Source organism: Pecten maximus, chromosome 16, assembly GCF_902652985.1.
Source record: "Pecten maximus chromosome 16, xPecMax1.1, whole genome shotgun sequence".
Taxonomy (NCBI): domain Eukaryota; kingdom Metazoa; phylum Mollusca; class Bivalvia; order Pectinida; family Pectinidae; genus Pecten; species Pecten maximus.
Window position 1 is genome coordinate 10,302,938 of NC_047030.1, and position 14,715 is coordinate 10,317,652.

The following is a 14,715-nucleotide window of genomic DNA, read 5'->3' on the forward strand; positions in this document are numbered from 1 at the left end:
AAGGTCATGTAAAGATGAGATCCCCAGAGGGATCTTGATGCTTACGACTGAATGATCATCAGATCTATGTTAGAATGCAACAGCTCTTTTCTCCACTTTTCTAATCTTTCCGCTTTTCCTCTTAAAAGAGAAAACAATCTTCCATTATCAATTCAAATGATAAATGATGAACATTTTAAAAACAACAAAAGCAAATTTCAACTTCCAAGAATTAGCAAGAATTCCACAGAAGTGGCTATTAAAGTCGCCTGCACATCAAGTTAGGTGATTACAAGAGTTACTGCATGGAAACCAGTTTTCTAATCTCAGCAACCGTGATCTTGACCTTTGGACCTGAAAATCCTTCCCAAGCAATTGTGATTAGGAAGTACATGTACTTCATAAAATTTGAGTTTGATCGGATCAAGAGAACTTACAGCATGGAAACCTTTGTGCCAACGACGCTGACATGGTCATAACTATATATGTCACCTGCTTTTTGCAGGCGACACAAAAATGGCAACCTAATGGTCCTTTTGTTTTCTGATCAGTCTCAAAATTCAATCACAAGTAGAAACGAATGCATCTTCAAATGAAAATTGAGAACGATGCATGAAGAACTTTTGACAAATCAACAATAACAATCTTCACAAACATACAAAGTAAACACAGTAATTTTCAACAAAATTTAATGTACTTTAACATTACACTTAGAAAGTGTAACTGATATTTTCACGGTGATCTTTCACAACTTATAATATACAAAACCACTTCAACAATATTAAAAATCTGTTTTGAAATTGCAAGTTAGCCTCTTATAGATTTTATGCTACATAATGCACGTCTCATTGGTGTCAGATCGCAGAGTGTAAATGTTTCTTTGTGACAAACAGTTTATGAACTTTCATAACATCAATTTGCATTAATCCGGAAAATAAACTTATAATATGTCACATGGCTTGTATATCTCCTGGTAGAATAGGCTAGTTAAACTCATAATATGTCACATGGCTTGTATATCTCCTGGTAGAATAGGCTAGTTAAACTTATAATATGTCACATGGCTTGTATATCTCCTGGTAGAATAGGCTAGTTAAACTTATAATATGTCACATGGCTTGTATATCTCCTGGTAGAATATAGGCTAGTTAAACTTATATTATCTGTCACATGGCTTGTATATCTCCTGGTAGAATAGGCTAGTTAAACTTATAATATGTCACATGGCTTGTATATCTCCTGTAGAATATAGGATAGTTAAAATCTGATCATTCAAAATAATGCAATCTTTTTTTTCACTGAAATGATGTACACATATATACATTGTATATAAACTGTATATGATTGTGATCTATGTGAAAAGGCTAAAATAATATAACCAATAAATCATAAATTTGTTTGTTTAATATATATTTGCTTATTATATAACTGTGGATAAATTAACATGATAACCAACATCAGATTCTAAAAGTAGCGTACACAATTAAAACTAGTCATGTTCACTGGCAATTACACACACAACACATTTACAGACCTGCCAACCTTTCAAATTCAAAAATAGTAATTTGGCCCATTTTTGAGCAAAAAAAGAGTAATTCTTAACAATTCTTGCCAAATCTATTGCATCAAAAAGAGTAATTTGCTACTATTTCGAGAGAAAAAAGAGTAACGACCACCACAAAATAGTAAAGATTACTATAAAATAGTAGTAGTTGGCAGGTCTGCATTTACCCTTATTGGTTCACACATGCATACATATGTAAATACACTTTAACAAAGTTCAACGGAAAAGCAGGAGATGTTTACTTAGATCACAAAATATATCAAATTTACTGAAAAACCCTCGAGCACTTCAAACTCACGTATTGCTAAAGCTACAAGGGGAGTACAAACCATCATGGGAAAGAGTCATCCAAATATCTGGGGATAAATAATTTGAAATATTTTTGAGCAAACAGGATAAAAAAAAACAATGGAATATATACATGTACATACAAAATGACATACTTTACAATGCACAGTTCAGTTGAAAATGACTTGAGATCTTCAGAATCTCACATCCTTTTAAATATCTTTTTGGCAGGAGTGATGATAAAGGAATCAACATAGTCCCACAGTCTTAAACTTGATCGCTTTCTCTGACTGCGAGTGTAGTAACAACTTTGTTCATCGTGAGTGGCAGCCATTTCCTGCAGCTTGGACACTTCCTGTAGTTCTTCCTGTTCAACCAAATAACGGTCCACGTCGGTCAGCTACAAAAGATAAATAAATGATGATGTCATTGTTTTAATTTCCTGTACAGATTGTATAAAAATAGAACATGTACATCGGTCATGATAGATAATGCCTTTAGGTACAGTATTTATCAAAATTGTATCTGGCCCCACACTAGTATTATGTTGCTGTACATATAATATATGCTTTTCAATTTAAACACATACACTGAATAAATATGTAACTATAATCAGATTTTGATTTTTACAACAATTTGTGACCTATGCTCCAGGCAAATGTGGAAATACTATATAGCTACATACCAGGGTATAAAAAAACAAGAGGTCCATGGGGCCTGTATCGCTCACCAGGTTGGATTTGAACAAATGTCAAATAATGTTCATGTTCATTAAAATTGTTAACAGCTTTGTTTGTCGATCTCGAATAATGCTATATGTGGTGACAGTGTGGGGATCTCAACTGCTTTAAAAAAATAATCTAGAAATGAAGTCCAGACTCTCTAAGGGTGGGAAAAGACCCACAGGATTGTTTTTACAACATGATTGTGTTTAAAGAAACTAAGTCCCTTGAGGTGGGGAAAGACATTAGGGCCTAGTTTTACATCAGGATTGTGTTTATCCCTTAACCTTCAGCAATGCTATACATGATTATGGGATGGGGATCTCGGTTTCAAAAATATTTATACATGTATGAAAAAATCTGTTTCCCTTCCCCAAGGATGTTTCTGACTAAATTTGGTTAATATCTATTCAGTACTTCATGAGTAAGGTAAGTAAGTAGTGACCTAAAGGACTTATCTCTATTTCCCCTATAGGACCCCATCCCCCTAGGGCCAGTGTAGTCAGAGTTACCATTCAAAATCTGATCCCCTTTTTCCAATAATGTTTCTGACAAAATAAGGTTAAAATCTATTCAGAACGTTAAGTTACAAGTAGCGATTTAAAAGGATTAAATTACCTCTATTTCTCCTCTTGGGCCCTGCCCCTCTGGCCCCAGGGGGGTCACAACCACCATTTATGTAAAATCTGTTCTGCTTCCCCCAAGGATGTTTCTGACCAATTACATTGGGTTCAAATCCATTCATAACTTTATGCCAAGAGCGATTTAAAGGAATTACCTCTATCTCCTCTATCGGGCCTCACCCCTAGGGTCACAGCCACAATTTATGCAAACCCTGTTCCCCTTCCCCAAAGGATCTTCCTGACTAAATTTGGTCAAATCCATGCAGGACTTTCTGACAAGTAGCAGTTTGAAGGAATAACCTCTATTTCCAATATTGGGCCTCACTTTTCTGGCCCCTTTTTGGGTCAGAGTCACCGTTTTTGCAAAATCTGTTCCCCTTCCCCCAAGGATGTTTCTGACTAAATTGGGTTCAAATCCATTCATAACTTATGACTAGTAGCGATTTAAAGCATAACCTCTAGTTCCCTATTTGGGCCCGGCCTGCCACTCTGGCCCCTGGAGGGGTCAGAGTCACAGTTTATGCAAAATCTGTTTCCCTTCCCCCAAGGATCTTTCTGACCAAATTTGGTTTAAATCCACAAAGTATTCTATGACTAGTACTAGTAGCGATTGAAAGCAAATGTTGGCGGACGATGGCTTGACAGATGGACGGATGCCGTGCCATAGCATCAGCTCACCGGACCTTCGGTCCAGGTAAGCTAAAAACTCAAATTATCAGTAAGGAACTAAACTTGTGGATAGACAGACAGACAGGCTACTATAGGGCACTGCTATCCCCAATATGGGGCTGCTAAATAAGGATATTTATGATTTAGATATAACAGTAACTTTTGTAGTTTTTTTTGTTGAAAAAACTACAGTACATCTAGCTAGTATCAGTACCTGGATACCATGCTGTATAGGTTGCTGCATCCTCAACAGTCTCTCAGACTCGTGGAATGCTGCTGTTGACCTCAACTGACGTCTGTTACTTTTCGACGGTGATATCGATGCTGACATCCTCTGGCCTATGTGACCTTTGGATGGTGTTGTTGACCTTGTTTGCCCTTTGTGACCTTTGGATAGTGTTTCTGATCTCAATTTCCCCCTGTGACCTTTAGATGGTGTTTCTGACCTCATTCGACCTCTGTGACCTTTCAGTGGTGTTGTTGACCTCATTCGACCTCTGTGACTTTTGGATGGCGTTTCTGACCTCCTTCGACCTTTGTGACCTTTCAGTGGTGTTGCTGACCTCATTCGACCTTTGTGACTTTTAAATTGCGTTTCTGACCTCCTTCTACCACTGTGACCATTCAGTGGTGTTTCTGACCTCATTCGACCTCTTTGATGTTTGGAAGATGCAACTGACCTGTTGACACTCATCACGTTTTTAGCTGGTGATATTGATGCTGACTTTCTACATTCAGACAATTCTGATGATATTGTGTGTACTGTTTGGCCCTTTGGCAAGACTGACTGCCTTGTAAGCAGACTTTTCAATGATGACCCTGTGGGACTTGTGGTAACATCTGAGTGAGGCATAGTTCTTTTCCGCAATCTATCTCTGAAAGTCTGACTACGTGTACCTGTAACAGAAACATCACATTACTATTAAACTATATATAAAATGCAATTAACATGATGTTCATATCAATCATTCTGTATAATGTGTATATCATTTAAGGATTGAATCTTGATTTGGTCGATTTCATGGGGTCATGAATTGAGTTGCTCTTGAGACAAATTTAATGAACTGCGAAGCAGTTCATGTTGAATTTGTCTCAAGAGCAACTCAATTCATGACCCCATGAAATCGACCAAATCAAGATTCAATCCTTATATTTCAATTGGGTTTTTTTCGAATAAAAAAATCGGTCTAGATGTTAATGTCTCGAAGCTTGTGCAAGTCCAAATGCGGAAAAGCCCGAGGAGTTCCGGATTGTGCATGTCTAGTCGATGACGTAAAATAGTCCGCAATTTTAGGATTAAAAACAGCATTATTTTGTCAAAATAGAAGTATTTAGCATATCTGGTCTGTCATAATATACAAGAATACATTCTCAATTTGATAATTTTAATAATCATTCGATGTTTATAACAACAATGTAGAAAAAGGGAAATCGTTCCGCGGAATAATTTTAACCATGTATTCATACGCACTGATCAGTGTTAATCTGGTCAAATTCATGAGCAAATGAAACAGATTAATTTTGGTAGTTTCATTGAGTCCAACTTGAGTAGAAATTGAAATATTTAGAAAATAAAATTGCTAAATACATGTATACTGTACTTAAACTTCTCTAGAGATTAGCTATGAAGTTATTTAAACAAACTGTCCTTTCTCATGTAAGCTTATACCAAGCTAAGTTGGTTCAAGGGAAATCAATGTCTTTGCAACATAGGTGTGTGATCTGGTGACAGTTGATACTTGAATAAAATATATGTCAAACATGTATAACAATTACTGTAAACGTACATATTTTAGCGGTAATTTTATTTTAGCGCTTTTCGCGCTGGAAGCCTTGCGCTAAATTATGATTGCGCTAATTACTTTTTGTACGTTCCATTTCTATAGAAAGTTCTGTGGATGCGCTAATTCATCATTGCTCTAACTGGCTAAAATCTGCAAATGCGCTAAAATTTGATTGCGCTAAAATAAGTACGTTTACAGTAACTTATATCAAGTATATCTACATACTCACTTGTAGTGCACTGATGTGAGTCCGTTGATAAATCATGATCCATACACCGGATAAAATGATGTGAAGTTTGGCCAGTCTCAGACACATTTTCAGGTATGGTATGAGACCTCTCCCTAGCAACACTACTGGTGCGTCTGTCAGTGTTACCAAGAGATTGTAAACCATGTCTTTGTTCTGTTGAATTTCTCAGTAGTGAACTTGTTTTGTGGATACTAGATGTCACATTTCCTTTAGATTTGTTGACAGTTACTGCTGTTTCACCCGAGGAAGACGCATCTGGTAGCTCCATTAGTGGAGAGTGAACATTACGACGACCACAACCTCCAGCTCTGTACAAGACATGGCGATCTTTCCTTCCCAACTGGCCGTCTCCACCTGATATTTTGGCACGGAATTTATTTACTTTATAAGAAAATCCTGTAATATCATCAACATTAGCATAAGACTTTCTCTTTTTCCTTGAATTGTGCTGCTGATTTGTGAGAACAGAATCTGTACCATATGAGATATCTAAATCTGTGACACCAGACTGAGATAGCTCCGTTACTGCAGATCTTCCAAACTGTTTATTTGTGTAAAAGAGTTCATCAGTTTCTTTCCTGTTGATATTTTTTCTTCTTTCTTTTGTCTCTTTATCTTTTCCTTTATCCTCTCTTCCCCTACCACGTATCTCTTCGTCATCAGATTCAGTCGCAATTCTAGCTCTTACGTTTTCTCCAGTTGCTTCTCCAATAGTACAGTTTGTTTCTTCAACTGCGTTGACCTTCCTTGATGTGTGTTTTTCTTTTTTACGATTTCTTATATCGCCTTCATTTTCCTCGAGTTCACCTGATTTTCCACCACTGGTCAGAGAAGAGCGACTTTCTCGGTGAGATTCCCTTGTGGAGATGGGTTTCTTACCACTTAGCGTATTATTCTGGATAGTTTTCCATGCTGGCCGTTCACTAACATGAAACTGAAAGAAATAACTTGATGTTTCCAAATCTTTGCCATTCTGTCGAAACCCAATTTTCTCAGATATAGCCCAGTATATCTTTAGAGGCTTTACCATTAAATGTTGGGTGTATATGGGTGGAATATTCTTGTTACTATGAGACAGATGAAGAACAGCCCGGAATACCTGCTCCAGTTCTAAACGGAGTTTCGCGCTATCACATTTCTTTACCTCCTCACCAAATATGACTTTAACCTTGTAAACAGTTTCATCATGACAAACAAGACAACAGCCGTCCTTGTTTGCATTGATTTCACTAAAAACCATTGTCTCCATTTGCAGTCAAATCCTGTCTCACTAAAAACAAAAAAAATTTATTAAATCAAACAAAGGTATCATTAATTAAATCCAGAAAGCTTCTCATGTGTACACCTGTATTTAAATTGCCTTTTTTAAATGCTATCTTACTCTAACAAAGTTATTTGTTTGCATAAAAACAGTGAGCCAATTGGGATTCATTCAATGGATCAGATTTATTGGAGAGCGTTGTCGACATGTTTTGGCTACATGCATACATACAAAAATGTATGGTAGCCATCATCAGATAGATGTCAACAACACTCTCCAACAAAGCAGACCATATTGAATCTCTGTATGTGGCCGTTGGGTTCATCATAATATTGTTACACACAATACAGACCTCGTGTATACATATATCCACGGCAAATTTGTCTGGATTGCTACAACTCTCGATCTCAGTATCTGGGATGTTGCATTGTGTCTCCACCCCTCTATATCGACAAAGTTAATTGTTGTATATATAATATGAGTCCTAGCTAATTAGGTGTAAATCCATTCAAGTTGAATGTATACTATAATATAGACATTAATTGGTCGATCATCCAAAGATGTTTTTATCTAGTGTTATCCACAGGTACTTGTGGACATGATTATGATATTTCTAATTCAAATGTTTCATTATAGACGAGTAGATTATTGTATTACATAACTTGACATGTACTTATAATTAGACTGCAATACCAATTTTGGATTTTTTTATTGTTGTGCAACATATGCATTTCGGTGAATATAACTTATGTTCATTCTAGCTAGAACCCACCGATTACTAACAAATGACAACATTAATGAAATTTATTTACAATGAGGTATAATGTGTACCTGTCAGAATAAAATACATCAGCTAGATCTACTAAATGTATTTTTCCACAGGCGTCTGAAGTTCTGACAGTAAACTGAGATATAATATAATGCCATATAAAAAATAAGAGTAGCTACTATAAAAAAGAACAGGTATGCAACGCCTCCGATGACAACAATCACTTAAATCTCTGCAAACGGGAAAAATATACGATTTACAATATGATTTTTTATAGTAGATACTCTTATTTTTTAAATGGTATTATATAGTTGTGAAACAGCATTGTATTTTATGTACGGTTCCGAGGATTCCGGGTAGTTATCCTCCGGAAGTCCTCGTGCCTTTATATTACCTATGTTTTAGCCCTCAGTTATCGGTTAGACCTCAGAGCAATACAGATGTTTATTCCTGTCGTTGCTGTTCTGTCTGACAACATCGTCATACAGATACGATAACTCACTCCTGCCATGTTACACCACTCGATTTCACAACATTGGTGTCAGACGTGGGATTTTATATACCTGAACCCTCGGAAATCGAGTGAGATGTGATAGATTTTGTATATGTTTTTGTGGGAATCATTGTTTAGTTTTCCCATTAACTTTTTGCAGTATGCACATTTTTGATGTTTCCCGGCTTTGTACTGTTCTGTTTACGGTTGAAATGTCCTTTTGTGACCATTGTAATTACTTTGTATGATTTTTCAGTTTTGATTTTTTGAGAATAATGTAGATTGTACAAATTCCTTTGTGTACACATAGGACCTATACCTAATCAGTTTACCTGTGGTTCGGTACGTGAGCTGTTTTCACTGGATAATCGCTCGTTGGTACTAGCCTATGCCTTGTCACGTACTTGTTTGAATTGAATGGTCACTTTACTCTGTGCATTTATTATTCATTTCATTGTACAGTTTACCTGTGTCATTTAATGTACATATTCTATTCATTTTCCAAAAGAACTTCTTGTTTCAGCTAGCTTTATTATCGACTCGGATGCTTCGAATCGCTAACGCTAGTTGTCTACTGAAGTTGCATTTTTGTGAATATTAACTTCATTACATTGGATTATTTAATCCATTTTTGTCACACAGGTATTCTAAACATTTTTTCTGTTTTTTAAATTATTGTGTACGCTTTGCTGTGTCAGCATATTTTTGTATGATACATTCGCCTGCATTTTTTTAGACGGGGAGGAGGCTGATACTATATTGTTGTATTCATACATCAAATACACTTAAATTGTGTTCACGGACGGAACGAGGTGCCATATTTGAATTCCATACATGTTTAGCTTTTGTTTATATGGTTAGGTGGGTTAATCTCATCAGCCGTTATGCAAAAGTAGTATGATTATATGTGACTTTGTGCCCAGCAATAACTTTTGACGTTGTTTTCCCGTACTTAAATTTGTTCATATCAAGACACATCATCGGATATCATACAATGTCGGATTTTCTTACGTGTGTAGTTTTCTGATACCTGTGCTTGTATTGTAAATTGTTGGTCTTTTTTCATTATTGTAATCGGATACTGTGTAATGTCGGATACTCTGACGTGCATGGCTATCTGAATTTTCCCTATTTGTTGTAAATATTTGTAATCAGGTATTGTGCAATGTTGGATACTCTGGTGTACATATTTATCTGAGTTCTTAGACTGTACTGTAAATGTTCATTGTTGTCTGTAGTATAATAACTTGGTACGCTGATTATCTTTGTAAATATGCATTCGTTAAGTTATGATGAGCTTGTGACTATATGTAGAAAAGAGCTGTACCTTGTTTCAAAAGGTTCTAGTGAATCACTTGATGATTACGCTGATAGGATCACAAATTTAGCTACAGCTGTCTATTGGAAGTGTGGGGAGGATACCATCAAACGTACAGCTATAGACATGTTCCTCAAAACTGTTATGGAAGAGGACAAGTACTATACGGTTGTAGACAACGAATTGGCCAAATCATTAGAAGATGCCATTACAATTGCTAAAGAGTATAAGTTATTGAGAGAAAGTCAACAAACTGGGACAGGCAGCGAGAGCGAGAAAGACACCACAGGGGAACACGAAGATGAGTTTGTTGAAGCGAGGGTGCAAATGGAGGATGGGTCTGTTCGGACACGGAGCAACATACAGAGTATCGAGAGCGCTTTGGACAATGGCATAAAAGCAAAAGAAAAAAAGAGGAGAAGAAGAGTCAACAGGAAAAAGAAGATCCAGATGAATTTGCCAAGTAACCTGTGTGATGTACGCCAAACTCGACATGATTATCGTCAAAAGCGGCAACAACATCTAACTCATCAACATCTACATCAGCATCATTCTCCTGTTCAAAGAAGCTGCCGAAAGTCTGATGCTAATACCAGCTCCTTTCCTCTACCACCACCGCCATATATCTCTCATCAAGGTGTACTGGGCTTTCCACCTCGCCCACTTTCATCGCCACCTCCATATGTTCACTATCAAGTATATGTACCAACCACACTGCCTCCTCCACCAATGCCAATTCTATACTTTTCAGTAGTACCCGCCAAGTACAATGGTGACAATGCAGTACACAACTGTGTACTAGGTTTCAAAAACATGGTTGGCGGGAACTTGCTGTACATAGTCCCGGTTTTAGAAAATCTGATATTTTAGTTCACATTTGCAAATGTTGTAATTTTAGATACAAGTATTGAGATCAAGTACAAGTTTTAGAACAAACATATATTTTGTAGGTTTGACATTACTTGGACTTCTGTTACTAGATGTTTTTTAAGAGTGTAGCTGTGATGTAACGTATCGCGCTCAATTAGTAAACGGGGAGGAATGTTGTGAAACAGCATTGTACTTTACGTACGGTTCCGAGGATTCCGGGTAGTTATCCTCCGGAAGTCCTCGTGCCTTTATATTACCTATGTTTTAGCCCTCAGTTATCGGTTAGACCTCAGAGCAATACAGACGTTTATTCCTGTCGTTGCTGTTCTGTCTGACAACATCGTCATACAGATACGATAACTCAATCCTGCCATGTTACACCACTCGATTTCACAACAATATCTCAGTTTACTGTGTCACTGTCAGAACTTCAGACGCCTGTGATTTTTCCTTTCAGTTATATTAAATTATCAAATTTATTGTAGGCCCTAGTCGATCCGATATATCCAGGAAAGAGATTATAGGCCTACTCTCTGGTCGTCTGCATTGTACTTATATGTAACTACAAGCTAGCCTAAAGGTACTCCTATAACATAAGAGGCCGCTGGTCGGCTCTTTTTCTATCGGATATTATTTTGCCGACTGTTACACGGCGCCTGTCAAAAGTATCTCGCCGTATAAAACCTCTAACATTGTTGGAGTAGCCTAAAGGTAGGCATATCTGGCAAAAATCTTTCGCTGTGTAATCCTCTTTACGATATTGGAGTAGGCCTAGTGAAACTCCAGTTAGGCCCAATTTTTTAAAAACAAACCCCGGGCCCTGTCTTTTCTAAAGTGTTCGAAAGGATCGTTCAACAGGTAGGCGTATAGTGTGTTGATCATTCACATAGCTATCTGGTGTATATAATTCAATGATATACTTACTTATCAAGGTATCACTAGTACCTTTAACAGGTTATTAACAAGATAAACAAGGATGACTCCAATGTTCTAGGCCTATCGTCTGCAGCTTTTTATGTTCAAATATGGCGGCAGTGACCATGGGGCGATAGTAAATACCAGATCCATAAAACCGTAATTGTCCGGAACATCCTGAAACACAGGCAATTGGCAACCCCGATGTCCATATCTAACGTTATATGTTAGATACTAGGCCTAGAATATAAGAATATACAATGTATGTGTGTAGGTTTAGTCAGGATTGAAATTGAATAAATCGGTTGCATCTATAGTAGAGCAAGGGTACGTAATTTCGCACAGTAACGTAAATTCGCACACCTGACGATTTTTTGCGTTTTTCCTCCAAGTGGTCGAGGACTGTGCTTTTTTGTTTACATGTTGACTATTGCCAACCTTTAGTGGAACATTTGCCGTTGTAAGTACATCTTTTCAGATTAAGTTCGTTTTGAAAACAAATTTTAACTGATACGACTCTCGTCCGATAAAATGGATACCGGATGATTAAATATTTTATTTAAAATAATCCCAGTTGTTAGTTTAAATTGTATTTTATTCGTGATTCGATACAACATGTAGTACAGCAACATAAATGAAAATGATCGGATTCAGAAACAAGTACAGTGTACTTATATTAATCTGTCTCCATAAGTTGTAACATATTGGCAAAATGACGGTACTGACAAAGTGGACTACATTATTTAATACAGGTAGTGAGGGGGTGCGGGGAGGGGAGGAAAGCGTGTGGGGTTGAGAAGAGGAAACTGTTACATGGATTTACCGATAGGATTAATTTGTTAATATATATATATGTATATAAATATATTTGCACATGTATTAACCGAAATAATTGTATTACAACCTTACAACCTTATATCGGTAACCAGGTCTGCGGTATGGAATCGTATGGTGTTTGGACAGTGAAGAAGGAAGTGCTCTGTAGTTTCGTCAGATAAGTTGCATGAACACAGGGGACTGTTAACTAGATTGCGTATTTATACATTATTGTAAATGACTGTTCAGAGAACTACAATGCATCCTGAGTCGTGCGTGGTGAATCTGACTGTGTCTAGTTTTACAACGATAGTAATATAGGGGTACGGTTTCAGTGCCAGCATTGAGGATTTTTTTAAGATTAATAATAGAGGGGTTAGTTTTTATGACCTCAGGGAGTGCGTTCCACAGAACAACAGAAGAGGGAAGGAAAGAGTCTTTTGTAGTAGGCGGGGTCAGGAGACGAGAGTTTGCCACACAAAAGACTTCGCGTTGTGTTATTTTTAGAATGTACTGTTGTACAAGGCCGAAACTTTACAAAATAGAACTTTAACCGTGGCTAACAGTCAACTCCCGGTCTCACCTTCCGGTTCTTTCTCCGGATTAGTCGAAGTGTTAGGAAAGATCCACAACAACACCAGTATAAGCTTTACAAGTTTAATTATGGTTCATGGAGGCAGCCTGTATATAAGTCAACAAGTAACAAAAAGTTGTAGATAACCAAAAATAAAGTTCAACATGATAAAACTTAGGTGTAAAGCCAGTAGAAAAATAGTTAACTAAATAAAGTACCAACAAAATAAACAATAAATAAACTCAGGAAAAATGGGAACTCAAATATGACCTATGTTAACATAGAGGCTGGAACAGTCACCATGCAGGTGCTTCAGTCAATACCTTAGTGAAGATTACACACCAACCATTGTCCCTAGAACTTGTGACTTGACAAAGCTGTGTCTATAACTCCTAACTATATAAATACTAAGAATACATAGCTGAGCCTACGAGACGGGCCTTACTTCCAACCCCATTCCCTGTGGAAAGACTACATGTCAAACGTTACGAAACCTACATAACTGTGGAGGCAAACAGTACTAATATCCTAATATTACATCACTGACTCCTTAATTAACTCCAGCCCAAAGCTGACGTGTTTTAAAGTCCAACCCACCACTCTGTTTTCAGAGCGTAGCTGAAGTAAACCTACGTAAATAATGTAAACATGCCGAAAGCTCGCTCAGTTTTCCGAGCGTGTCATGTTCTAAAAGAGCCTAACAACAACCATGAGACCCAGCGACTGGCTCCACCGCCGGTGCCTCGACCAATAACAGCACTCGACACATGCTGAGCACGGCCCATCTCCAAAGATGGCCGCAACAACAACCCGAAGCAGACACATGTCAAACTAGACACTATATCCCTCCGAAAACCCTAGGCTGAACCCCCCAGAGTACGGCTAACATCGCGACTAAGGGTACGTACACCTAGTAAGAACCAAAACCACTACAGAGTCACTTGCCACAAAACGTCCGATTAGCCTAAGCTACTTGACAGACCAAGTCGCAGACGACGAGAATTCCGTCTATACCACATACCTCCCACCAAAAGATCAAAGTAAGTTTTCTCAAAATCTAACTTTGTCCAAATACGTTTGGATGAACCCAAGTATAAGCTTTACACCTTTACAAAGAAGGCTATTCAAGTGTTTGAAATACACATTTATGCTCAAAACATGAAGTGAATTACTGAAGCCTATAAATAAATTTACAATCTGTATGACTGGAAATGGACATTTTTTTCCACTTTACTCCCGCGAGCGCGGACGCGTACCTAGAAAGGAAACACAAATATTTTTTTTTAATAAACTGAAGAAAAAGATAGATTTTTTTTTCCAAATCTCCAAGAAATTTATTATTATAGTAGGTCGAGCACATTGTCCTCGACCTTCTCCGCCGCTGCCTCCACCAGTTCCTCCACCTCCTTCTGGCACTCCCTCTCCCTCATGTTCCCTGGTCTAGAGGGTAGAATATCTTCTGGGGACCTGTACTCCCTGTTGGGGACTATCACCACTGTTACCTCCCCCTGGCCCTGGTGGTGGTGCCTGACATGCCTCACTCCCCTGAGACGCCCCCGCACTCTCCTACCACAGCGGTTGCACTCATACAGCCTGGCGGTTGGAGAGTGAAACCTGCTCCAGTGAGTGAGGTAGGCCCCCAACCTCCCATACACTTGGGGCCCACACCCCTCCACTGGGCATGCCATGCCCGCTGTAGTCCACAGAGGCCTTTCCATCGTCCTGAATTCCTCAGTAGTGCTAACCTATTCCCTTCCCCCTAAAAAAAAACTGGCAAACACCTAGTTTTTTAACCAGGCCTACAAACACCTCACTTTTAT

The 14,715-nt window shown here is 37.9% G+C and overlaps 1 protein-coding gene across 1 annotated transcript; it reads right to left on the bottom strand.

Annotated features, from left to right (window-relative positions):
• Window positions 1-1,708: 1,708 nt before the first annotated feature.
• Window positions 1,709-11,629, bottom strand: LOC117345272. The gene is made up of 4 exons (XM_033908318.1): window positions 11,515-11,629; window positions 5,859-7,149; window positions 4,060-4,742; window positions 1,709-2,231 (listed from the first exon to the last, which is right to left on the bottom strand). The coding sequence occupies exons 2-4, from the start codon at window positions 7,126-7,128 to the stop codon at window positions 2,034-2,036; spliced, it is 2,151 nt and encodes a 716-aa protein (XP_033764209.1). The 5' UTR covers window positions 7,129-7,149; window positions 11,515-11,629; the 3' UTR covers window positions 1,709-2,033.
• Window positions 11,630-14,715: the final 3,086 nt, after the last annotated feature.

Coding starts and splice junctions, on each gene's coding strand:
- LOC117345272 (XM_033908318.1), bottom strand. CDS start 7,128: ATGGAGACAATGGTTTTTAGTGAAATCAATGCAAACAAGGACGGCTGT. Junction 4,743..5,858: donor CTCACATCAGTGCACTACAA/GTGAGTATGTAG, acceptor TTTCTGTTACAG/GTACACGTAGTCAGACTTTC. Junction 2,232..4,059: donor CTATACAGCATGGTATCCAG/GTACTGATACTA, acceptor TATCTTTTGTAG/CTGACCGACGTGGACCGTTA.